General features: G+C 39.7%; 1 protein-coding gene and 1 long non-coding RNA gene across 19 annotated transcripts; one reads left to right on the top strand and one right to left on the bottom strand.

The window, feature by feature from the left end:
* Positions 1-430: 430 nt before the first annotated feature.
* LOC110362235 (uncharacterized) lies at positions 431-13,853 on the top strand. Of its 18 annotated transcripts, none has more exons than XR_010473618.1 (6): positions 432-1,048; positions 1,822-2,040; positions 3,287-3,414; positions 3,557-3,722; positions 7,090-9,535; positions 12,823-13,853. XR_010473618.1 is itself a non-coding variant. In XM_065068410.1 (6 exons), the coding sequence occupies exons 3-6, from the start codon at positions 3,317-3,319 to the stop codon at positions 13,100-13,102; spliced, it is 576 nt and encodes a 191-aa protein (XP_064924482.1). In that variant the 5' UTR covers positions 495-1,048; positions 1,822-2,040; positions 3,284-3,316; the 3' UTR covers positions 13,103-13,853. The 18 variants fall into 18 exon arrangements, 5 of the variants coding, with proteins under 5 accessions (XP_064924482.1, XP_064924483.1, XP_064924481.1 ...); XR_010473620.1 differs by lacking the exons at positions 3,287-3,414; positions 3,557-3,722 and having other exon boundaries at positions 462-1,048; positions 7,090-7,215; positions 7,804-7,873; positions 9,407-9,535; XM_065068410.1 differs by lacking the exon at positions 3,557-3,722 and having other exon boundaries at positions 495-1,048; positions 3,284-3,414; positions 7,090-7,158; positions 9,407-9,535.
* Positions 2,087-24,664, bottom strand: LOC135579829 (uncharacterized). The gene is made up of 2 exons (XR_010473628.1): positions 21,089-24,664; positions 2,087-14,248 (listed from the first exon to the last, which is right to left on the bottom strand). It is a non-coding gene; the product is annotated as an uncharacterized LOC135579829 (long non-coding RNA).
* Between the last annotated feature and the right edge of the window lie 1,001 nt (positions 24,665-25,665).

Here is a 25,665-nt window from a genome sequence, read left to right as displayed (position 1 = left end):
TTACTAGCCAGAATACCCAGAGCAGTTTTCATCTACAAATATTTTAAAAATACCTTTTTTCCTTATTGGCAAATTATCATCTTTAATTCCTAGACATATTAAACCAAGGCAGAAAGTTGAGGCAGTCATCTGAGACCAGGGAGAACTGGTACCATGCTCAGTGTTAGCACGTAGAAACTTCAGGTTGTAGTTGTGGTGGTTTTTGTTTTGTTTTGTTTTTGTTTTGTTTTTGTTTTTTAATGGTGGGTGACTCAGATAACATTATATTGAAAATTGCTGACGCTTGGTGTCAGTCGGTGGTTTGGCCTCTCCCCAAATAATTGAATGGGCTGCATGAGTATCACTGAATCATGTCTAGTCTGGCAGGAATGACTGTAAGAACTGCCAGCGTGTAAGTGGAGAGGTCGTGGGATGCTCTGGAGACTAACGTCTGGGTCACATTAAAGGTTTTAATGATCATTGGTCAGGGAGACTCCTTTGGAGTTGGGCGAGCCCATTATCAGACCAGAGGCCACAGGACTGCCGCTGAAAACTTGTATTGCACTCCAGGCAAAGTGCAGGGAGCCTCTATATTAAACCATGGAAAGCTGGCAGGCTAGATAGAGAGGCTTTTTTTTGACACGCTGTATGCACAAATATTTGATTTTGCTAGCTAATGAATCATGTCTTGGCTTGAGAAGGCTGGTATCACTCTAAATCTCTCTTGGCTCCGGAAGACTTATCCTGGAAAGTCTCCCATGATGCCCTGATCGATTGGGATCTAGTGAAGGGCTGTGGTGAGAAACTAGTGCTGATACCGATGACTCAGGTTTGGAGTGGTGCAGCCTGTGAGTGCAGCCAGGAGCTGCACACTCCTGGACAGACTGCCACAACCTTGGGAAGCACAGTGCCTTGCACTTGCGTCAGCTCTGGCTTCCACGTTTGTACTTTTTTTTTCTGTACTCTTCACCAGGGATCTAGCTGACTTCACCTGAAATGCAATGGCAAAATCCTGGGCAGCTCCCCTGAGCACACTGCTGATTTGAACTGCGCAGCTCATCTGGTCACAGTAAGTGACAAGCTGGTGGCTTAGAGCTCCATTGACTGTGTGTGTCTGCAGAGCAGACGGCATATGTGCTTGTGTGTGTGTGTGTGTGAAATTGGGTGTGCATACTGTGAAATGTTGCCAGTTGTCAGCAGAGCAATCAGACAAAGAGCTTTTGTGGCCATCTCTGCTCTTGAGGAGCTTGTGATCAATACATAATCACTGCGAGGAAGAAGCAGAAGATCCAGTGTTCCTTATTTTTATATGTATATACATATATATTTTTTCATTAGTAACAGTTGGATCTCTTTCCTGAGTAAGTAAACTTAATTTAGATGATATTAAAAAAAATCAATAAACATGGATATCATCAAGATTTTTTTATTCATATAACAGTCCTCATTTAAGTGATTTTAGTTTTACCTTCAGTGCCTGAAAATGAAGATATGAATGCTGGGGGAGAAAGGGTTGAATGTATGGAAAAATAAAAATAAACCTGTCAAGTATAAGCATTCCTACTTAGAATATTGAAGTCTTCAGCCTCGGTCTTTAAGGAGCTGGGAAGGAGGCAGAGCTGAGTGCAGCACCCGAGCCTGTGCACAGCTGATGGGTATGTTAAGTTGGTGCAACTCAATGAATACTAAAACATGGTAATTTGTAGCAGATGATTCAGCCTGAGACCTGCTTGAATATGTGCCAGTGTCTCAGAACTATCGCTCCTAAGTCTAGTTTGCCAGCTCAGCAGGCATGTAGAGGAATAAATAGATTTGGAATCAGCCCTACTTTTTTACCTCTAGAGGGACCACCAGGATCAGAGATGAAACCTGCTGCACGCTGGCAATGGGCTCAGCTCACTCTCCTTTTCCTGACCTGCTCTGCCCGCAGACTGAGTGCTCCGGGCTTCGCCAGATCAACCACCATGAACTAGTGAAAGGAAAGGAACTGTGGGAAGCGAATTTTGACACGAATGACATCGGCAGCGTCCTGCCTGCGAGCTCTGGGCTGCTTTCAGAGCGGTGAGAAATCGCTCTCCACACTGCTGCGATAATCTCCTGCACTGTCCCTTCTTTCTTCCTTCTTTCTTCCTTCTTTCTTCCTTCTTTCTTCCTTCTTTCTTCCTTCTTTCTTCCTTCTTTCTTCCTTCTTTCTTCCTTCTTTCTTCCTTCTTTCTTCCTTCTTTCTTCCTTCTTTCTTCCTTCTTTCTTCCTTCTTTCTTCCTTTTTTCTTCCTTCTTTCTTCCTTCTTTCTTCCCTCTTTCTTCCTTCTTTCTTCCCTCTTTCTTCCTTCTTCTTTCTTCTCCTCTCCTCCTTTCTCTTTCTCTCTCTTTCTCTCTTTTTCTTCCCCCCAAGAGGATGGTGTAGGCAGAAGATTGTACTCATGTGTTAGGGTTATTACTCTCTGTCACTTGTAGCTGTGGTTCAAACCACTTTGAACCACTGTACCTCTCCAGTCTGACCTCTTCCACCGTAGTCAGGGCACAATGAGCCCCCAGAAAATTGTGGCTTAAGTGATGTCTGCACATCCCTGTGTCATTTTTGTCTCTATCTCTCTGCATCAAGCAGTTGTGCTGTGAAATTTATGCTATGGCCAGTTAGGGTAGAAAACTTAGAGCTTTTACTGAAAATGAGAAATCATGCATTGGCTTCTTTATCAGCATAAATCAACAAGAACATGATCTACTTGTTTCCATATATCCGAACTAGTCTGAACTTGCTTTTCAGCATGACTGCACTCTTTCAAGCAAAATTCTGCATAGCTTCCTCCTACTCGTTCCCAAATGCGTCTCTATGATCCCTCTGATTTATTTACTTTTGATAACTATGTACAGTGAAAAGCTTTGACTACATTTTCAGCTTTTTGATCTTAAACCTCCATAAATGGGAAGAAAAAAGCTTTAGGTATGCAAATATAGTTATATAGAAAACATCCATATGAAAACACTGTGTAGCCAGTTAAAAGATTAAGCTGAATGAAATCTGTGATAAACAGAGTTCTTCCTTTTCAGCTCAGAGCTCCAGGTCATGGTTGCATGACCATGCAATGCATATTTTTCTTAATTATGTTGCTCTGTCCTGGCTGTTGACATGGCTGTGTTCTACCCAGGATGACTTAGTGTTGTAGTTACTGTTAGTTGGACAGTTGAAACTTCTGTTTTCTCCTCACATGGAAATCCCGGACTAGACATCTTTCTTTAAGTTTACACAGAAATATATCTCTTCAAGCCCTCATGATAGTCTACTGACTGTAGCTTCTCTGCAGCAGACTGGAAAAGAGTGAGGGACACCAGAAAAAATGGAAGAAAACTTTTACAGTTCTTATATACCAACTCTTAGAGACAAACTCTTGAAAGAACTGAAGAAGAGTGGCCTTGCTATTAAGGTGTTAAATTGGTAAGTTGATGATTTAGATTTATGTGTTAGCTTTGAAAGATACCACTCATCTGACCATGAGCAGGTCATTTAATCTCTGTGAGGCTCCATTTACCATCACTGCAATGAAAATAATAATACTTATTTTCTGCTGTCTGCTTAGGCAGGCTTTCAAGGTGCTGGTTGTCCAATGCTTTGCAGAGCTCTGAGCACCGCTAAACCTTGAGCTGGTGTAACGCTGTGGGCATTGCTGCGCTCGCTGGTCAGCACTGGTCTGTTCGTGTGTTCCTGCTGTGCCTCTGGAGGAGAATGGAAGGACAGGAGGGAAGGTGACTTCTGGCATGGTTTTCTTCTCATCTCCCCTCACTGGATGTCTAAGTTTGTGGAGCAACACCCTAATGCAGCAAATGACCAGCTGCCTGCAGGGGGCTGAATATCACTTGGTGGCTGTGAAATGGATGATTAGAAACAAACCAACTGCAAAATATGGCAGGCCGATGACAAGTTTAAGAGACTTCCCAGCTACAGATTTGTTGTGGAAGTAACAAAGACCAATGGGTTCTCCACTGTCTGTGGGACTCCACGCTGAAGTGCATATGCTTTCACCAGCTTAGCTCACATCCATGGGAAAACCCTCTCTTGAGGGTCTTTTAGAGGAATGGGATGTGTCTCCCTGGGGCTTGGTCAGACACTTCTCAGCTGTTCTCCAGTGGAAAGAGGGGACAGCTACATGAAGTAAGGGGATGGCTGTGATTGCAGAAGAGAGTTGGCATCACCCATCACCACTGGTTTGCTTATTTTGAGGTTTCTATTTGAGCAATAAACTGAAACCTGAAATAGGTAATTGCATCCAGATTAGCCACAGTGACAGTCGTTTTTGAGCAGAGAACCGGGCAAGCTTAATCTGCTTTAGAAGTACAGAACAGTAGTTGTCTTGCAACAGTAAGTTGTTCTCAATTGCTAGGGATAATTTAGCACAATTTCCTGTGTGTTCAGTAAACAGGAAGAAAAAAGCCATGATAGTTAGGAAAATGCAGTGGGAGCACAGGTGAGTGAAGGGCAGTTGAGGTTTTTTTTTCTGATAGTGAACTCAGATTATAGGATGAAATATAAAGATTCTGGGAAGGCAAGTGCAAAGCTTCCTTGTGCTTCAGAAAATCTTGGTATTGAAGCACACTGAAAGTTCCATTTATAGCCCATTTTGTAGGATGCTCATTTTTATTGCTTTTCACAAGAGGGCATTAATGTTTCTGTAGTTATTTTCTTCTGATGATTTACTTTCATCTCCAGTACTGGTTGCTTTCAATTCATAGCTCCAATGCAAAGTATGCTTCATGGCGAAATATTTTCTTTTAGTGTTATATTTCTGCTCATCCGCAGAGCCAAGCTCTATGAGCAGCAATAACTTGGTCTGCTGTCAGCTGATCTTTAGTAACTGTACTGAATCTGAATCTATCCAGGGTAAAAGCTTGTTTGTCCCCTGTCAGTTTGGAGAGAGCCTCCTCCTTCCCACCCTCACCTTGGCTCACTCAGACTGACAGGTGCCTTTAAAAAGGATTTGGGGAACAGGTCTCTCTTCTGGCAACATGTTTTTTAGCTCTAACAGAGAGCAGGAGGTGTCACAAAGGAACCTCTCCTATTTTGTCTGTCTCCAAAACCATTAATTTGAACTGCAGTATTGAATTGCCTGAAATGGTCTTGCAATGCAACTTAAAGAATTGCACTTAGAGAAATGGGCTCTTGTGTCATGGCACAGGTCTGTTCTTGACCCTCTGGACATCTGTGCGTTACACACGGGGCAGAGAAATGCTGAACTCCTGATATTTTCTGGTTGGTGTAGCTGCCTATCCAGGTCACTGAGAATGCCCAGCAAGTACAAGCTGGACCAAACTTCTTTTTTTGTCTATCCTTTCTTTGGAGAAAATCTTCCACAGAACATGGGCCACCCTGCTGGTCTGTCTTGCTGTTTTCAGCAGTGAGCAATACAACTCAGCTTTTCTGCGTGGCTGGGTGGTTGCAGCTGCTTTCCAGCAAGCAGTGGCATCACAGAATCAGATTTGTTTTCCAAGAAACCTTTGAAATGAGTTAATTTCTTCTGTGAGGAATTCAGCTCTCACTTTAATTTCTTCAGTTCATAATGCCCAAACAACTTACTTTTGCAAGCATCTATAGTCTTACCCCTGCTAATTTATAAGAACAGCTCAAGGTTTTCTTTCTTAAAAACTGCCTCATCCCTTCCCCACGCTACCTTTTTATATTCCTACAACTCAGTTATAGCCAGAGTATTGCAGCTTGTCAGTCTCAGGAGAAGGTAGTGGTGATGGCGATTGTTGGGGTTTTTTGTGCCATCCTGTTCTTGCATCCTGTAGATACAGAGTAATCAAACAGCAGGAAGCAGTTTTGTGGCAACCACAATCTTTTTCTGTCTCTTTTTTGCAGAAAGAAAGTGGCAGAAAAATTGCAGAGATGGCCCTGTGGAATGGCTTTGCTGTTCTCTTGGAGTACTCCTTGGCTACTTCTCCTGTTTTTCTCGATTATATCCTGTTATATAAACCAGTCTTTTACCTCTCCCACCTTTATCAGACCTTTGGAAAACCCAACAGACAGCATTACTGTCCCAGTTTTCCCTGCGACTTCTTATGGGGCCAGTGGTTGTCCATTGCTTCAACTCTTTTTACACTGAGACATTATAGCCATTTAGCTGAGAGCAATGTGCCTATCACAACTGGCAGCTTCAGAAAGGTGCTGCAACTGCATCGTTGGCAGCCTATCAAGATACAATGGGTTTTAAGGATGCCAAAATAACCTGTTCTACTGCCCAACAGTGCTGAAGTCTTCATTATCATGCACTGAATTTACCTGCATTGCTGAACATGAAGCTTATGCAAGCTTTTACTTGTGTAAGTCAGCTTCTACACTCTTAGAAGCTTCTGCAGAATTATGTTCTAAATCAGTTATATGCTCACAAGGTATGATTTCTCATTGCTGCTGTGAAGGAAAAAACATGTAGGCACTTTTAATTGCTTTGAATTTTTTTTTGCTCTCATACTTAATGTTATAGTCTTGTAATCTTTCAGGCAGCATGCCCAGATATTTTTTTTTTTTTTTTAATTTATTTATTTCCTTGTTACAGAACAGTGCGTAGAGGTTAATTTTCCTGCAGGGGTTTCTGAACTCTAAAATGCCAAAATCACTGCTCACAAGAACTGCCTATTTGATATTGATCTTCCATCTTTAGTAATTCTGCTTTGCTCTGGATACACAGACCTCTTTAGAGGGATTAGGGAATGCTTAATGAATGAATATTTTTGCTGTATCTTTTTTTTTTAATGGTTCACTTCATTTTTCTGTACATTGAAGTGCCTTTTTAAAAAAAAAAAAAGTTTATAGTACAAATGCAACAGTACCTGAAAACTTGGTTGCCCCTCCCAAGGTAAGGAAACCTGTTCCTGCTGTAGAGAAGTGCCTCCATGTTACACGGGATAAGGCATCCCATAATTTATTCTTCTAAGAAGGCTGGCTTTAACTTCTTGGATAAGGAAAGTCATTAACCTTATACCCACAGTTTGTGTTGCAGCTACTTTTTTAACCTTCCAAAAAGATCCTTGCTCCCTCTGAAACTGGAAGCAACCTTGATCTATCTGCCCTGTACCTCATATCACCATCCTCAGACCCCTTTTTCTTTGTCCTCTGCAGGGATGTCAGAAGAATCAGCACATTTACCTCACCTGTTCCTTGGCTTCTGCTCAGAGAAATGTCCATCAGGTGTTTAGAACTTATCTGAATGTTGTACCTCTCAAACACCTGCAGTGCTTGCTGCTGGTATGCTGTGTTTTCTTAGTGTCCTCCTTTCCTTCTGTTCTTCCTGCCCATCAAACTCAGAGAAGGAAGCAAGGCTGACTTCTGGATGGTTTAGCTGGCAGGTTGAGAAATGCAGTACAGATTGCTCCAGAGAGGAGGGAAAAATGGTTCTCACCGTTTTGAAGCAGGTTAAAGGGAATGGTAAATACCAATATCAGCCAACTTGCAGAGGTGCAGTGGCTTGTCTCAGGGAATTGCAGGGCTGAAAGCTGGCTGTCTGAGACTCTGAACTATACTTGTAACTCATAACAATCCCCTTCAGTGAGCAATGTTTTGTCTGTGGTAGATATATTTCTGTAATCCCGAGTATTCAGTGCTTTTCACCTTCTACAGTCATTAACATTGGCAATAAATATGTATGCATCTATGTTAACACCTTTAAATTACATTATACTTGCTCTGTGATTAATTTAATCTATTATGTCTGTTATCCTGTAAAGCAAATGTCTGCCTGATATTAGATTACATTATGGTTTGCTGGTTTTCCTTTTTACAAAAAGGAGAGAATTTAGGGGAAGTTACTGTAATTTCATGTCCATTTTTGCCCAGTGTGCAAAAGTAGACTGGGACCCAAAACTATGGCCAGTGACTGCAGCGCTGAGCTCTACAGCTATTAAAGGTATGTAAATGCTTGATTTCCAGTTACATTACTGGGTCACAGTCTAAAGCATTCTGCTAATATTTAATATTCAGACTTCAGGCATAGACACACCTTCACTTACTGCTGTTAACCTGTGGTTGCTGCTTCTTTCCTGGAGGGTTTCACCTCCAGAACTGAGGTGCCAGAACACATGGACACAAACGAGTCTCAATGTTCAGGTGTAGCGGTTCAGCCACATGGACAGTAACCCCAGCAGGAGAGGGGGCTGAAACACTTCCAGGTAATTTTGTAAGAGGAGATCTAACTGTACTCCTGAGGCACTTGCTTGCACTGCAAAATTTCACCCTACTTTTTAAATTTAGATTTTGGACATGTTCATAAGTCACTTTTCTATTTTGTTATTCATTGTTAGTAACAGAGAAGTGCCATGGGAAGCTACATCAAGTCACAGACAAGGATGCCATTATGCTGGGTACTACACAGATACAGGCTGAGAAGAGAGTTTGAAGAGTTATAGTATATTTAATTTGCCATTTTTTTGTCATTGACTCAAATTATAGTTACAAAATGCCTTAAATCTGTATAACTAACTTTTCCAGGGAAAGGAAAAGGAACTCTGTAGCCTAAAGTTTGCCCTTTCTCTTATGCAAAGTTAATGCAGTCAATGCAAATACATTTTCCATAGAGGAAGCTTTGTTTACTTGCTGTTTCCTGCTGACCCTGTTTTCGCATTGTTGCTAGTGCTCTGTGCTTGTTTCCCATCTGCTGCCTGCAGACTCCCCACTTCACCTTGCTTCCTGGATCAGCTTTTCTTTCTTCTCTATTTTTTTTCTTTCCCCATTTTTAACAATTACACTGAAAGCAGTGGTCAAAAGTTGAAAGTGAAATAAATCATGGGTAAAAATGGAAGAAGTGAGCTATAGTCTGACTGAGAAATTCCAGAGGCCCAAGTATCTGGATGACAAAGTAACTAGGATAAGGAGAGGATGTTAGTTGTAATTAAAGTCTGTTTTCCAGGTTGGAGGGCAAATTTAATACCAGGGGACAATATCCAATTTCCATAATAAGTCCTAAAGGCAGCTGGGAACACATCTCTGTGGAGTAACATGTGTGTCCCTTTACCCCAATTATATCAAGTAATTGTGGGCAAGGTGGGAATGACACCAAAAGGATATGTTTGTTTTGTCCTGCCCAAGAGTTACACTTCTGGAGCATAAATTCCCACTTAAGTCAGTTTTCTTGTTCTCCTCTGAAAACCTATGAGAATTTTTACCAGTTAGAGTTGCTAGGTGGTCTTTCCAGTGCTAGAGAAACAGAGGAAAACATGGCCAGAAACATGGATCTGGAGAAGGAAAGTCATAATCTGAGTGTCCTGTTCTGTTCCTCCTTTCTCACAGTATCAAGCATAGACCAAACATCACTGGCTCGATCTGCATGTCTCACCACTGCCCACTGCTATTACCCATCAACTATCCCTCTCCCTTTATCCTATGATTTTTTCATTTATTTAGTAACTGATTTTCTATAAGTATTTTTTCTCTTATATACTAGTGGAGCATCTAACCACAACTTGAAATTCCCACATTGCCTTTCAAACAATGTCTCTGTACCATCTCTGGTCAACAGAACGGAGCAACGAGCATGTTTTGATTTCAACTTCTCCCCTTCACTCTTTCACTGGTACGTTGTGCTTCCACATCCACTGTTTTTACCTGTTATGTTTTGTCCCTGACTTGGGCCAAGTGTTCAAGGACAGCAACCACCTTTTTGTTAGGTCCACAAGGGCTTATAGGAAGGCTGATTGATGCAGTACTGCAATAAAAATAGTAAGCATTAGGTGATAGTGTGGTTGCAATCATCACAATGGAACAGTACAGAACTGGAGAGAATTCTACAAAACAAACAAACAGAAGTAGAAACTCAAGAAACAGAATAAACAAAAGGACACTGAAACGAAGAAAAAAATCAAGAGAAAAATGTAAACGGGAACAGATGCGAAGTAACAAAATAAGAAGGTAAAGAAATTTTGCAGAAAAAGATATGAGAGTGAGAGAAAGAGCAAGAGAAATGCTTGAAGATGGAAACAACAAAAAAATTACAGAGTTCTAGTACTTCTTATTCAGACCAGGTTTTCTGCCACCTTTCCTGTGAAAGGTTAGTAATCTGGCTTTGAAATCTTCATACAGACAAAATTAATGAACTTCAACTGAGGAAGGTAAATGCATGTCATAGGCATTCTTAATCTTTGGAGAAATTTTGGCATTATTATTAGAAAAAATCTATTTGCTTCTAAGTGTATGTTTACAGACTTAATATATTAATTACTTTAAAAATGTATTCAAGGCTGAAAAGTCAAGTTTGCTTGTGATACTGAGTAAAAACCAAATTAATAGAGACCAGAGGTTCTTTTGAAGAGTTGCAGAAAGATCTCATGCTGTTATCAGGTGATTAAATGGTCAGTGAAATTCATGTAGATACAGGTGGCACATGGCAAAAACCATCCTCAGCTTTAAATACACAGTGATGGATACTGAACTAGCTGGTACTGTTCAGGAGCTTCAATGGGCAAGCCCAGAAAAAACGTAAATTCAGTGCCGAGTAGCTACTAAAAAGGAGACAGAATTTAGAAATGATTATGAAAATACTAAAAAAATAAATGAGATAACATAGTTTTGCTGGTAGATGTTCTTGGTGTGCTCACATCTTGCATACTGAATGCAATTCAGTTCTTCCCTCTCAAAGAAGAGCAGAGAATGGTGATAAGGATGGTCAAACATGTGGGATGCTTTGAATATGAAAAACAATTAAATAGGCCATGACTTTTCTGCATGGATAAAAGACAGATAGGTGAAGAATATGATAATGACATGAGTGGCACAGGACAAGAACAGAAAATGTTTGCTCACTGTGTCTTCTCATTCAACAGCTAGGTGACATCAATTAAAACTAAAAATAAATCTTTCTCCCATTCAAAACTAGTACATTCAAACCAGACAAAAGTAGTAACATTTTCCATAACACATAGTTAGTCTGGGAAACATGACATCATGTTAGATGCAAAAAAAATATCCAGTTTCAAACTGAAATTGGAGAAATTAATGGAATAAAGGAATTAAGAGTTTTAATGTACAAGGATACAATCGTTAGCTGCTGGTAAGCTACAAATCCGTAGATGCTGGGATTTTTTGGGGAAGCATCTTGCTCTGGTCTGTGCTCCTCCCTGCAAACTTACTCGGCCAGTGTTGGAGATACTCGGCTGGTGGTCCCTTAATCTGACTCATTATTTCTGGTTTTGTGTTCTCACATTTTTAACACAACCTTTATAATACAGCCTTTACTCTTTTACATCACCTCTGTCAAGGGTGTGCAGGACAGTGGTTTATGCTAAATTATTGGGTTCATTGGGAAAACAACATACCAGTGGCTTTAGGAGTACGTCACCCAGAGGGATGTTCCAAGATTTGATGGCCAATGCAGACCTGCCTGTGGAACAGGTGATGGAGAGGGACCAGACCTCATGTCAGCAGACATGTTAGCGAGGGAAGCAGTGCATTCCACCTCGCTGCAAACATCACTATACCTTGTGGTGAGGGACATGTGGCACGTGCTAAAAAAGCCAAAGCCACCTCATTACTGCTGCGGGGCGCTCACTTGCTGCAGGCTGCGATGCTGCTCCAGGGTTGCAGTGGTGCTGGCAACAGCAGGACTTGGGGCTGCAGCTGCCCTCACTGCGCACCCGTGACATGGGCTGACAGGGCAGGAAACTGCTGGTATTGCAGATGGGAGAAGGGGAAAGTCATGGGCCAACCCGAGGCTAAACTGGCAATACAGTAACAGGAGGAACTACGAGACAAAATATGAGAATAGGGAGCATGGGGAACCCTCTGTGGGTGAAGATTTTCCAAGACAGTGACAGGGCTGTGCTGGCTGAGGCTGAAATTCCCAAGTGAGGATGTAGCTGACAAAATGGAGGCCAATGAAAAACAGCAAAACATGGTGGGTTGTTTATTTAGCGTGGTGGTGGGTAAGGGATATAAAATAAAGCAGACAAGGCTGTTGTGGGGTCTCTGTTGAACAGCCTGACCAATGCAGCCTGGAGCAGGACAAACCACACGTCCCCAACGGGTTTGCTCTTTTCCTGCAGGATTCCTGCCTCCCTTGATGCACAGGAAGAACAGTGTTTACTTACTGAATAGCTTTTCATTATGTTGTTTCTTTCTCATTGTTCTGCATGAAGCTCGTACCTATACCTTGTTCACTGCAGTCTAGTTAGACCCCGTTTGAAAAGATGAGTATGAATTTTCTCATGGGTGTGTGATGGTTACAAGGGTATCTGTCCCTTCATTAATACTCGTCTTCACAAAATCTCCTTGAGGTAAATACTGTCTTCCCCTTACAGAAGTGGATCTAGGGTATGAGTAGAATAAAATTGGAATTAACGTTGGGTGCCCGATTTAAGAAAACTGGAAGGTAATTCTTCAGAGAATTCAGCATGATATTTCACTATGTAGGTTTACAGTGTTCCCTATTGGCATGGGTGGCAGATTCAACTGCTGTGTAATTCTGTGCGTTGGGACTGTAAGTATTTTATTCAGAAAATGAGGCACTGAAACTCTGGACAGATGTAAAACAGTGTTTCAGTGGTGTGGTCAGCATACCAGGGGACTTCTAGAAAAGTCAGAGATAACAGTATTTTTGGAATTTTAGCTGTTAATGTTTAATAAATTCCTGCTGAACATATGTAAAACTAGATATTGCATAAGCTTATAAATTGTTCATCTTTAGAGGACAATTGATCAGGAAGGCAATAGGAGTATCCTTCATACAAAATCTGTATCTCTGCCAAATATGAAGTTGCTGATTGAAAGCAGATAAGGAGGAGTTACCTCTGTCAAATAAAAAGTACCAATATATATTTAATGTAAGGAAAATAACCTGTTTGTTTGTTTGTTTGTTTTCCTTCTTAGCTTTGTTCAGACTTGCAGAATCACAGAATTGGTGAGGCTGGAAGGGACATCTGGAGATGATCTACTCCATTCTCCTTGTTTTGATGAACTTCATGAAATTCTTGTCTGCCCATTTCTCCAGCCTGTTGAAGTCTCTCTAAACGGCATCATAACAAGCTGGTGTATCAACCAGCCCTTCCAATTAGTATGTCTTGCAAACTTGTTGAGGGTGCACTGCACCCCATCATCAACGTCTTTGATGAAGAGGTTAAACAGTACTGGACCCTGTATTGACCTGTAGGGTTCAACACAAGTGACTGGACTTTGTGCCACTTATTGCAAGCCTCTGCACCTCTGAGCAGTTTGGTTTTCAACCCACCTCATTGTCCACTTATCTAGGCCACACTTCATTGGTTTGTGTACGAGGATATTACGGGAGACAGTGTTGAAAACCTTCACTGAAGTCAAGATAAAAAACATCCACATCATCAGAGAAGGCCATCAGGTTGTTCATGCATGATTTCTGCAGACCACTTCCAATCACTCTTGACCATCATATGTTTCAGATGTTTTTTTCAGGATGATTTGCTTCATCACCTTCCCAGGGATTGAGGTGAGGCTGACTGGCCTGCAGTTCCAAAAATTCTTCTTGCCCTTCTTGAAGATGAATGACAGGAAACCCCCAGTTGCCATGACTTTTCAAAGATTATAAAAAAGGACCTTGTAATGACTTTAGCCAGCCCCTTCTGCACTTACAGGTTGCATCCCCTCAGGTTCCATGGAACGTATGTCCCTATTGTCTAAATGTTCCCTAACCTGATCCTCATTTCTGACTGACTTTTTGGAAGACATTCAGCCAAGAACTGAAGCCTTCACATCAAACATAGTATGTCAAACTGCAACCAACTGAAATCTGTTGCTTTGGGTGGAAGATGGCTTGTAAAAAGTGATGCTAACAGTATGTGATGTGTGTGTGTGTGTGTGTGCGCGTGTGTGTGTGCATTACAGTGTTCTTAATCTATTAAAGATGGTACTCAGTCCATTTACCTTTAGCTATCTGATGGTTAAATATGTAATTAAGAAACAGCTGTTTACATTCCCTCTATATTTAATGGAGAAAGACAGGCATCTCCAGCTGACTCATGACACTCATTTTGGATTAATTCTACCCTTGGTGTCCTAGGGAACAGCAATTTAGTATCTTTTAATTCTCTGAATCATACGCCATGTCTTTAAGGGTCAATTCTACGCAATTAAACTTCAAGCACAAAATACTCTTTTAATGGGAATAAGATTTCAGTACACATATATAATTTTTCTAGCTGCATTGTCAAAAGCTAAAATTCTTCCTTGCTTTCAGCTGGTACATGGATTAGGAATAAGGCACAAGTTCTTCCTGAGAGTGTCTCGGTCAGGTGTAGAACCAGTCAGGTGGAACACTACGGATCTGAAAGGTGGAATAAATGCTATCACAACTTTAAATAGATAGCAGTTGCACCTTTTCTGACACAGACAATGTCGTACCTACCAAATGTCAGAATTTGCTGTGAACTAGGCCATGACAACGGAACACTGAAGAGCAGGGCCACCTAGAAGACGGACTGAAATTTGGTTTATCTGCTTGGCTACATTTTACTGGGACTTCAACAACACTGCAGAAGTGTGAGATTTTCCCAGGTCCTGCAGAGATCCGGTGTTTGTAGCTGTTCCCCAGGTCTCCGGAAGCAGTAGGAATGTGCCAGCACATTTCCCATCTAAGAATGTGCAATGCTGGGCACCAAACCCTGAGACGATATGTGCTTTCCTGCAGAGCTGATCCTTGCAAAATTTACCAACAGACACAACTAACCTGAGTGGTCCCAGCATAGATGAAAAATTGATGAGGCATGAGTTGTACCAACTGCAGGAAAAATCCTATCAGACAGTAGACATCTGGACATCATTTCTTCCCTACTTTTTCCTTGCCGGTAGAATATCTTCAGCTGTATTATATTTGCTGCATATTTAGACAAGCCACATATTGGCTAAACTGACCAACTGAGGTCTAATATGGTCCTACACGATCCCTTACAGAGAGGACTTAAAAGAAGTTATATAGGTGCATTTAGCTTTTTGTTTAGCAGACAAACAAGCACCACCAACAAGACTGCACTCAAAGGCATGTGAGTGTGTCACCATGGCTCTGTTGGGAAATAATTTGGTTGCAAAATAATAGTACAATAAATAATAGATGGAGAACTTTGCAACAAATAGCAGTTATCTGTCAAAAATTCCTACTCTCCCTCCCCCACAAGGCTCAATGGGGCATGGATTGTCACACAAAGGAGTTTCAAAGATATTTTTGTATGAAAGATAATGCATATTTCTTTTGAAAAGTATAGCTCCATACCATTGTGAATAAATAAAGAAACAAACACGCTGACCAAGGACCACAATAAAAACAAAATAATGGACTTAGGCCTGCACATCACAGCTTCTTTGCAACTTGACCATCCTAAAATACTCCATTTGGTATTATACCATACTATATTAGCTACTGTTCTAATTATAGAGAACTATTTTATCTTTTGTAGGAAATATGGAAGATTTCACATGATAATATGGTCCTGTTTCACTGTCCGGGTTTTCAAATTACTTCCATGGTGACGTTTCAGGTACTTAATGTCCTTTTATTGATACCTGCATGAAACCACGTGTGCACTATATATAATGACAGCCTTCTGTGAGCATCTCACTGTCCTCTCTTCAGTGAACCATGAGGTCTGAGGATTATGTGGTATTATATAATTTTATTGCCAAAGTGGCTAAAGGCTGGGCCTTTCCTCACTGTGTTCTTGCCTTTTTTTTTTTTTTTTTAAATAAATAGTACAACAGGTGTTGACAGAAGAAAATTCAGGCTCAGTTCAGGAAAATCCTCTGGTTGCATGGAAGGACCTTGGGATACACTTGACATGAGTAATTTCTTTGATGATGTAAAACTGGCACAGGAGCATTGGCACATGTGTTGGGGATGAATGTGGCCAGTATGATACTTCCCTTTAGGGATTACCAACTCTTGGACTTGCCTTTTCCAGTTGCATAGAACTGATCCCGTATTAAAGAACTGCAGGTAGATCATGGATGCATCTAAGAGTTTGGCCCTATAAATCTAATCTTTCTAATCACATAACCTGATAAATGTCCTTGCTGGAAGTGCAGAAGAATGCTGGGTGGAAGGGAACAGCTGGAATCCTTTTAAAGTCTAATTGCCTCATGTGCACCATTATTTTAATTTATAATATAGCCAACAATTGGACAGGACATGTAGTGCATAGGCCACCTTTTAACATCAGTTTAGCCCTGCCAGGAAAGGGAAGGAGGGTCATTAACCCTTGACTGTATTTATGTGCATAGCACCCCACAATTATAATGCAGGCCTGCTCACCATTATTCTAACTTTGTTAATTGGGAGGAGTTCAGCAGACATATCTGGTATTCTCCAAGATCCAGCTGGTATCCAATTTCCAGCAGAGCTTGCTGAGAAACACAAAGGTCAAGTAACTTTCCCAAGCTTTTATCCTAAGTGGCTCAGCTGGGATTAGGACCTTGCAGATTGACCTTGCTCCTAATCTTTTGCTTTATTAATCATTGTAGTCTCTTTCTGCAAATGTCTAACAAGTTCATATTTGTAGATTTACGATCATAATGTTATGGGCAAAATTGTGTAATCTGAGGGACTAGATTTTATGAGACATTAGACAACGAAATAACATAAGCAAAGCTAACTCATAATTGAAATGGAAAATAATTAAGAATGGATTTTGCTTATAGAAGCTATTACTTTAATGCTAATGTTGTACTTCTCGATCTCTTATTTCTCAAAACTGTGCACATCTGGCCACCCTCCTTTATCAACTGTCAATAGAAACGCTATCAAGGAGCATGATATTGCCTGAACTTTTTGGAATCCGTATTTACCTTTATTATAACTCAAAGAAATTGTCTGACTCCCAATGTAGAAAGAGTAACAAGGTGGCTGTCACATGGTTTATTGTCCTTCTGTAAAACTCTCTGTGATGCAAATACTGCAGCATTTGGGACTATGAAATTGTTATAATGTAGTTGTTCTACTAATCTCTTGTGTAGGATGGTGTACTCCATCGTTAAGAGGAAAACCAGCAACAGAGATTTAGTTAGGATGAGGAAAACTCCTGATTTTCCGTATCTCTAACTGAAAACCACGGTCAGTATTATGGAGCTTGAAACAGTTTATAGTGCCAGCTGGTCTTAATTAAGGCTTAGTTTCCCCAATACAAAGACGCTTCACTACAAACCAACGAACATGTTCACACCAGTAGTCTGCTCTGTTTCTGTAAACAGGAAGGGATGCAATGCGCATGTCTGAAGAACTGCCTGGAAAGCCTCATGGGGCACAAAACTAAAATAATAGCTAACACATCTCACATGGACTAAGGAGCCAGAAAAACAAAAATGTCTTTATTTAGCCTGTTGTTAAACTACATCAACATAGTGTAACTGATCTCCTGCCATTAGGCAGTGAAATCCAAAGCCACGGGGCACAATTAACAAGCAACCTGGCACCTGGTGTCTCGAATACACATTTTGAAATAGCTAGAAAGAGACTATTTTAGCAAGGGATTGAGGACCGTATATGAAGGGATTTCCATGGTAGGTTCCTACTTCAAAGTTGGCCCAGTACTATATGGCCTGGGCTCCTACATAAAGGGAGACCTATCTTTGTCTCCTCTCTTCAAAAGTTACGACTTGATATTAATAACCAGAGCAAAAGTGCCAAAGATGAATGAATACGGAAGTGGGACTCATTTGCAGCGTGATTACAGATGATTAAATGCAATGACACAGTTGTGGGGCTACTCAGAGAAACTTCTGTTGTGCTGCTGCCTTTGCCCAACCTGAAGTGCAGTACAGGGTCTACTAGCTGAAGATTCAAGACACAAGATGATGCAAAATTTAAGAATTGCTGACTATACGAAACTAACACCTATTAGATTTTAGTCTAAGAATAATGCTTTAAAATCCATTTGAAACCTCATACGGAGCCAATGAAACAGATTAAAACTGGATAACACAGGAGAGATTTCTGTCAATGTCTAACTGGATACCATGATGAGATATTGGATCAGCAGGAGACTTTCAGAGCAATTTCTAGAAGACCCAGACAAAACTCAGCATGTGGTGAAAGAGCAAATGTACAAAACAGTACAAAGCTATCAGAGTAAAAGAAAGGAATTTAGTTTCCCTTTAGATTCAAGGTTGGTAGGGATTTCATCAAGAGAGGTTGATCAGCAGTGACTGGGATGAAAGTTATCATTATTTGATCAGCAGAGAGCAAACAAATTGTATTCGATTCTGCACAGAGATACTTCCACAATTTCCACAGAATTCAAATGCGCATAACTGAATGTTGCTCACTTCTCCCATTAGATTTTGGGTTGAAGTGTATGTATGTATCTAAGGCTAAAATGCAGGAGTCACGTTGATAATCATGAGAAAAACATGTTGTATTAGAAACACCACCCAGTTCCTGAAAAAGAAACTCAATAATTTCTTAATACATGTGCCAGATAGAATGTACAAAGCTGTTGGTCTGTAGAGTAAGACAAAGAAAAACTTTCAGTTAATATAATGGCATTCATTGCAGAACAAATTAATCTTACAAAGAACAAATTCTTTTAAGGCCCTCATGAGTGTACACCTTCATTACAACTGATGGATAAACTGAGGCAGAGAAGTTAAATGACCTGACCAGAATTGTGCAGGTAAGGACATGTGCCTAAGTGGCAAAAACTCATGAGAGGGCTCTACTGACAAATACTCATAACTATGAGAAATGCAAAACCAGACAGAAGTTATGGTGTTATAGAATATATAACACCATGTCTTATGGCATAGAACAATTTTTTTTTTTATTTTAAATATTTCAGTTTGTGTGTCTGTATCTTCCAAAAGGGAAATTAGCACCTGCCTTGCTAAAGAAAGTAAGACCAGTACTCAGGATGTATTTTGTAATGTTGCATCAGAAAGACAGTATGTGCAATGGTGTGTGGTTTCTAGTTTGTTTGCCACCAAGAGTAAATCTTCCCCATTTTCAGACAGGCTTGAGGATTATCTTGTTTTCTCAGCATCTCTGTACATTAACAGAATATTGCAATTTGCTTTGATTCAAACTTTTCTTGGTTTGCCAGTCCCTTGTGTCTCATCTGGGCAATTGTGTTCCAGCACACTGCTCACGTGTTGCTTCACTACTGATAAAAAGAGCATTGGGGTCCCTCATTAGTTCCTGCTGATGAGGAAGACACTTGTGTCACCCAACACATTCTGCTAGCTCAGCTGTCAGTGAAAGCTGCAAAGTCAAGATGTCTCCCACAATCAGTTTAGGCATCTCTTTCTTGATCATCTGGCCAATAACTAGTTTTCCAAAGGGTAACAGCCTTATCTCTAAGCTAGCTGATTGGTGTAACATGTCTCGATGTACAGGAGATGGGACAGGGTGGTCTGGGTGGCTCAATGCCTTTCAGTTGTAAATGTGCTCTAAATTCTTGCTCTTGAGTGTCACTTTCTGTTTAAAAGCCTGATCTAATTTTCTGCTTTCTAGACCTTGTCCTTGTTCCTTTTCTTATGGAGGGTTAGTTCCTAATCTTGCCCTTGATCTGCTGAGCCTTGGTTCCTAGGTCTTGCCTCTTTTCCAGCCCTAATTTCTGCTTTAACTTAGCTTGCCTGACCTTATTTCAGCTATGACTGCTCCCAATGCTGAAGACACTTGCATACATTGAGACTAAAATTACAATGAGACAAATTTGATCTTCACTTAACAATGCAAACTTTAGTTTTCATGAGACTAAAACATGCTCCAAGGATAGTGGCTTTAGTATTGTCTAATCAAGAAATAGATATGTAGAAATTCTAGTTTTGGTACCAAGACAAGCTACTCATGAAGGTGAATCTCATCTTTCAGCAGATTATTACTAATTAAGTTACATGTGGTAGAGCTATCAATATGATGATAAACTTTTTAAAAAAATTGTTTACACATTTCTAAGAATGGTTCTTCCATCTGCTGTCTGGCAACACTCCCTCATGCCCAAATGATAATAATAAAGTCTCTTATTCATTTCACATAATGGGAAGGCAGAGAAATGGTTTCTCCACAAGTTTCCAAAAACGACTCAGTAACTTCCCAAGAACGATTCCTCACATGTGCTAAAGACTCTTTGTATGCAAGTGATTCAAAATTGTACTTGAAAAAGCTATGCTGAGAATAAGTGTATGTAGGATACCTAGTTATAACAAGGCCTCTTAACTGGATGTGTCCATCTGGTAGGTGTATTAAAACAATTAAGAGGGAACTGATGTACGGAGTCTACTTAGCAGAACATCATCTGGCCAAAAGCAGATTCCAACAGAGCTGTAGAAGAGGAGGGCAAATGCTGCTTTTTCCCCAGCTTGCTTTCCCAGTGAATAGCAATCTGAGTCTCAGGGTCATCTCGATTCAGAGGTTGTATCTTTTGTTCTAATAATTTGTTTTTTCTTCTATGAATTTGTCTCATAGCTTTCCAAATTAATGTAAATTCTTGGTATCCTTCACTTCTTGTGAAAGTATGTTCCCTGATTTAACCCTTAATCACACATAGCATCCCATTTATTTATTTTGAACTGGCATCTTGATTACTTAATTTTATGCCTTCTAATTCCTTTAACATCAAAAAGTCATCCTTTGTTCACCTCCTTCATATCACTTCTATTTTGCTGGCTCTTAAGCTATTCCTTCTCATGACTGAAAAGTCTGAGTTTCTTCATTTTTCTATGAAAGTGACTCTATGCATTTGGGTTCCTTCTCTGCAACCCTCCTGGTTTTGTGATGTCCAGGTTGAGAAAGGGAAGCCAGAACTGCATGTAGTGTTGTCATGAATGGAATTTTTACACAGCTTTGATTTTAGTAGCAAATTAGAATTTATTAATACTTTTTGGTAGATTACAAAATTAGGTTGTATATATAGCACTTAATTGTCAGCCAGTTTGAGTGATTCAATGATATTTGTTATAATCAATCAAAATAGTGACTTAGAGATTTGTAAATGACAAGGTTCACGCTAAACTTACAGTAGGGTTTTCCCAACTAAAACACACTCACAGGTGCAGAAAAGGTAAATTAAAATGCACACACAGAAACAGACAGACAGATGAATCAGTTCTAAAATCAAATCACACACACAAAGGTTAACCTATGATTAAAATTTCCTTTTCATGAGTTTTATAAAATACTCACTTTTATGAGTGGACATTCATCAGTGGATGATAGTCAAACTGTGCAAAATTAGGTCTTTGGATCCTTGCAAAATCATCAGTAGATGACATCTGAGTTTTTGTGATGTCAGCACTGAAGGTCTTCCAGTCAGGAGAAGATACTGGGTTACAGCCCGCTGCAGTCCAGGAGAGCTCAAAGGGTCTCCCTTTAGGATCACTATTTATAGGATCACAAGATGATTGTCTTTGGTCAACATTTTTCCACAGCTTGTGCCTCAAGCTCACATGGTACTTCCCACATCGGGCAACAATCCAGTTAGTAGGAGTTTCAGGTGCAGTCAGGAGGCACCTGATAGTCCAAACTCACTCTTTGATCAAGGCAAGAACAATGTTGGCCTGCCTTGTGATCACCAAGCAAAGACTCCCTAATTGTCCCAACTCACTACACCCTTCCATCAAGACAAGAACCTGTGTCCCCAGGCAGGAACATAATGCTGGCCTCTCTAATGATCACCAGCTGAGGAATGCCAGTTCATTTCTACTCACTGCACTTGTGATCAAAACAAGAACACTTGAGAACACCATGTTGGCTTGTCTTGAGGTCCCCCGGGTGGCCCTGGGGTGGGGTCCGTACCACCACAAGTGTAGAAGACACATCCATAGTATTTATATAGCAGCACCATGATGTTTACTGTTTTATTTTCTACTCCATTTCTACAGGTTAGTAACATTCTGTTTGCCTTTATGATTATTACTGAGCATACAGACACTGTCTTCATATCAACGTCTATCACATTTCAAAGATCCTTTTTTTTCTGGGTGGTATTAGCCATTTTGGGGCCCATTATTTTCTATTTAAAATTATATTGCTGTGCCTGATATTGTACTGAATTTCATTTTCCAGTTTATTGCCCAGTTCTCTAGCACCATGAACACCGTCTACAGCTCTTTGCAGAAAACTGTAACTTGAAAAACTTATTGTCATCATCAAACTTTGACATGGTGCTATTTTACCCTTCCGTCCCATGAATATATTGAGCAGTGCAGGCCTTAACAGAGAATTTTGTGGGACTTTCTAGTAACTTCCAAGAAAATAAACTTTACAAAATACTGTACAATAAATCCACATAATCATGTATTCTGTGTTTTTTGGAGTTTGTATCACTTCGCTCTGGATGGACATAAGAGTTACTAGTTCACCTCATAAATCCTGTAAAAACCTGGGGTCCCATATGCCATTTTCTATTCTTTTGGCATGACATCAGCTTTAAGTGAAAGATATAATTGTGCAGCCACTTCACTCTTTATTCCACTAGAACTCCTGGCTTTAGTCTTACTGACTTTGCTACTGTTCATTTTGTTGCTCTGTAACCTTTTAAGACACAAACCTCCACAATCTGTTCTTACATATGCAAATAATCCATTTTGGTTTTCTCCTGTGGTTTGATCTTCTGAGTACTCATTTCATACCTTGCTCATCTATTGGCTGTACAGAGTTTCTGGAAGAGTTCCTGTTTCTGATATTTTTTCTTATGTCATTGGCTAAGTAATTCCTTATTTATAGCAGACAAAATTCAGAATCACTTTGTGGCTTTTAGTAACAGTCAGTAGAACTTAATCCCATGCATTTGTCTATTTCAGCGTTAAATATATTTATTAATGTTATACTTTATAAAATGTAATTAATTGATATTTCTTTCCCGGCTTGTCTGTAATGAAATCATAAACCATAATCTTATGTGCTGCTTGGCAGCTACAACTACTACTTAGTATCGCCAGAACAGCTCAAATGAGTATCTCTTTTTCAAGAAGACAGCAAGTTCTGAATATGTTCATGAAAAGTGTATTAAAAAATGTCTGTCGTCATGGCACAAGTGGGTGGGCAATATCACAGGTAGCAGAGGCTGGAAATCCATGGAGGAACCAGGGACTAAACACACTTAGATGACAGAAATGTTTAGGAATTGACAGACCTTCCTTAGCCTCAGTAGGCAAACTGCCTAGGCAGACAGTATTAGAACGAAAAGCAAACAAGAACTGAGACAACTCTGCTATTCCTTTTAAGAATAGCTGTTTCATAGGTGTTAGAAAAGATCTGTTATGACACCAACAAAAAGCCTGAGTCAAGTAATCTTACTGCTAGTTGGTTGTTTCAAATGGTTGTAATGACCTGTAAATAGAAGGTGTAATCTTACATATGAACAACATAGTATAAATGGAGGGTTCAAAGAAAATACATCTATTCTGTCCTGCTCCATACCAGTCCATGCAATAAAGGTGCTAACTTGACTTTCTGTATTATTCTTTTTTACTGGTGTATTCTTACACAAAAGCTTTTTGCTGGGGCCTTTTTAATTCATTCTTCAAATCTATTATTTCCACACTGATCTGCTTACAAAAAGCTCCAAATTGTGTTTGTCACTAAAATAAATAATACTCTAGCTTTCCCAAAATACAGTGTACTTGAAACAATACATACACGAATGAGCTGCCTCATGACTGTAAGAGAAGTTCCATATTTCTTTCTCTATGATAAAACATCAGTACACGGTGAAAATAAAAAAATACCTTTTTAGGAGAAACTGGTTCCTGGTATGCTAGATCATTTGCTTTGATGATTGAGTATTTTGCAATGTATGGTTGCCTATACATCACTGTCAGCGAGGTAAAATAAACACCTTAATTTTGAATCTGTGGGTTTTTTTGGTGGTAAATAGCCTGGTTTTGTTTGATTGGTTAAAACATCAGGAAAGTATAATGGTAAGGTTTCCTTTTCACAATATATTATCTTATAAACATAGCAGTATTAATGCTGACACCTAGTAGTATCATTATTAATATCAGAACATCAGTGAATTCTCATTATGGCTTTACCTGCACACCTATAGTAATACTACAGTAGTGAAAGAAGGCAATTATTTCACTTCCTTTATGGATTTCCTGGTATAATCAGTCTTGGAGCTATCTAAACCATAATTTTTAAAATCACAGGAATAAAAGTTCAAATGAAAACAACTACAGCATTGGTAATGTCTGTAGAAAGTGAAACTAATTTAAATTCATGTCAGATTGAACAAAAAAAAATGGGAAACAACCAAGACTAAAAGTTGTCATAGGCCAAAGAACTTTTCGAGATTTAGCTGTTTTTCCTACACATACCACAAATGTGAATCCCTCACAAATGTGAAAATCTAACTGAAATTGTTTTCACTTTTAGCCAGGTATTTCCACTTTTTAATTCCAATATAGAACATACCAGCAGTAATACTTCATGATTTTTTCTGACTCAGAAGGAAGCGCTCTCATGTCTGTGACCAAATTCAGCGATACCAGGCAAATGCATGAGCAACTTCACATTAAAAAGTGGTTTTCTTTAAAAAATTAGGAGTTCCTCAGCTTCATTCTGTCCTGCGTGTATTTATGAGGAAATCATTAAGTCAGCTCCAATTATTTGGTGTGGATTAATTTCTGATATAAGTAATTTCTGATGGTCCAGCAGATTATGCAATAATTTGATCCAATCCACCCCGCTGTCCATAAATAAGCTGGACATCTAGAAAAAACTAGGGATGCGGTACTTCTGTTGTTTGTGAGGCATCCATGTATTTGAGGAAAGCGTTGAGTTTTCAATTTTAAAACATCATATCTACAGAACTAATAGCAACAATAATAAAAATAGCATTATGAAGGCTACTTGTTGCACTTAATTGTCCTACCAATTTATAACAGACTAATGCTAACAACACATGTAATGGGAAGTCCTGTCCTGACTGATGGTACTCATGGATAATTCTTTTCCATTATCTTTTCTGAGTTTAGCGCTGCAGCCAGAACTATGCTGACTTTTTTTTTCCTTCAGTTGTAGTTAGTTTTCAGATCATCCAAAACACTATGGGTGCATATGTACAATCTCCACTTCTGGTCATTTAAGACAACGTAATGAATTAGAAGCCAGAATAATAATTTCAAGATTTGCATGCAAACAAGTATTTTGCTCCACTTGCTTTTGGCAAAGATTGTTTCATTGGGGTGTAGTAGAACCATCAATGATATAATTCTATTCCTTAAGATACTGTTTACTGCCAAAAAAACCCATCCCCAAATGGCTTCTATTAATTTTCTTTTACAGTCTAGGACACAAGGGAAATAAATGATGTCAATTTGAATGAGGAATTTAAAATATGTTAATGCTTAATGGATCCCTATTACATGCACATACACACTCCCAGATAGCAACATTTCTCCTGGTTCGTCGATTTAATAATGAGTAAAAAGTGTAATTTCTTTAAGCTTTGTTGCAACTAGTAAGATGTGACAAGGTTTCTGGAGAAAAATTTAGCTGAATCGCTCAGTTAAATTGCTCCTGAGTGAGTTTAAGTTTTTTTCCTTTGGGAACTTAAAACTTTCTCCTCTGCTTTTGATTTTTGAATGCTGTTTCATAAGTGGAGACAGGCTTTCATTTTGTATGACCTCTTCATTCACAATTCATCTTTATAGTCTATTTCTGCGACAGGTGTTTGCCCTTTTTTGGCCGTGGTACATCTGAATTTCCTCCTTCCCTTGTGCCTTACACTCCTTGGTGATCTTCCGTGTGCATTG

This window comes from Columba livia, chromosome 6 (assembly GCF_036013475.1).
Source record: "Columba livia isolate bColLiv1 breed racing homer chromosome 6, bColLiv1.pat.W.v2, whole genome shotgun sequence".
Taxonomy (NCBI): domain Eukaryota; kingdom Metazoa; phylum Chordata; class Aves; order Columbiformes; family Columbidae; genus Columba; species Columba livia.
Note: the sequence above shows the minus strand (reverse complement) of the source record. Positions and strands in the feature narration are given on the sequence as shown.

Coding starts and splice junctions, on each gene's coding strand:
- LOC110362235 (XM_065068407.1), top strand. CDS start 1,865: ATGGGCTCAGCTCACTCTCCTTTTCCTGACCTGCTCTGCCCGCAGACT. Junction 7,159..9,406: donor CTCAGAGAAATGTCCATCAG/GTGTTTAGAACT, acceptor CTTATATACTAG/TGGAGCATCTAACCACAACT. Junction 9,536..12,822: donor TCCCCTTCACTCTTTCACTG/GTACGTTGTGCT, acceptor TTTCCTTCTTAG/CTTTGTTCAGACTTGCAGAA.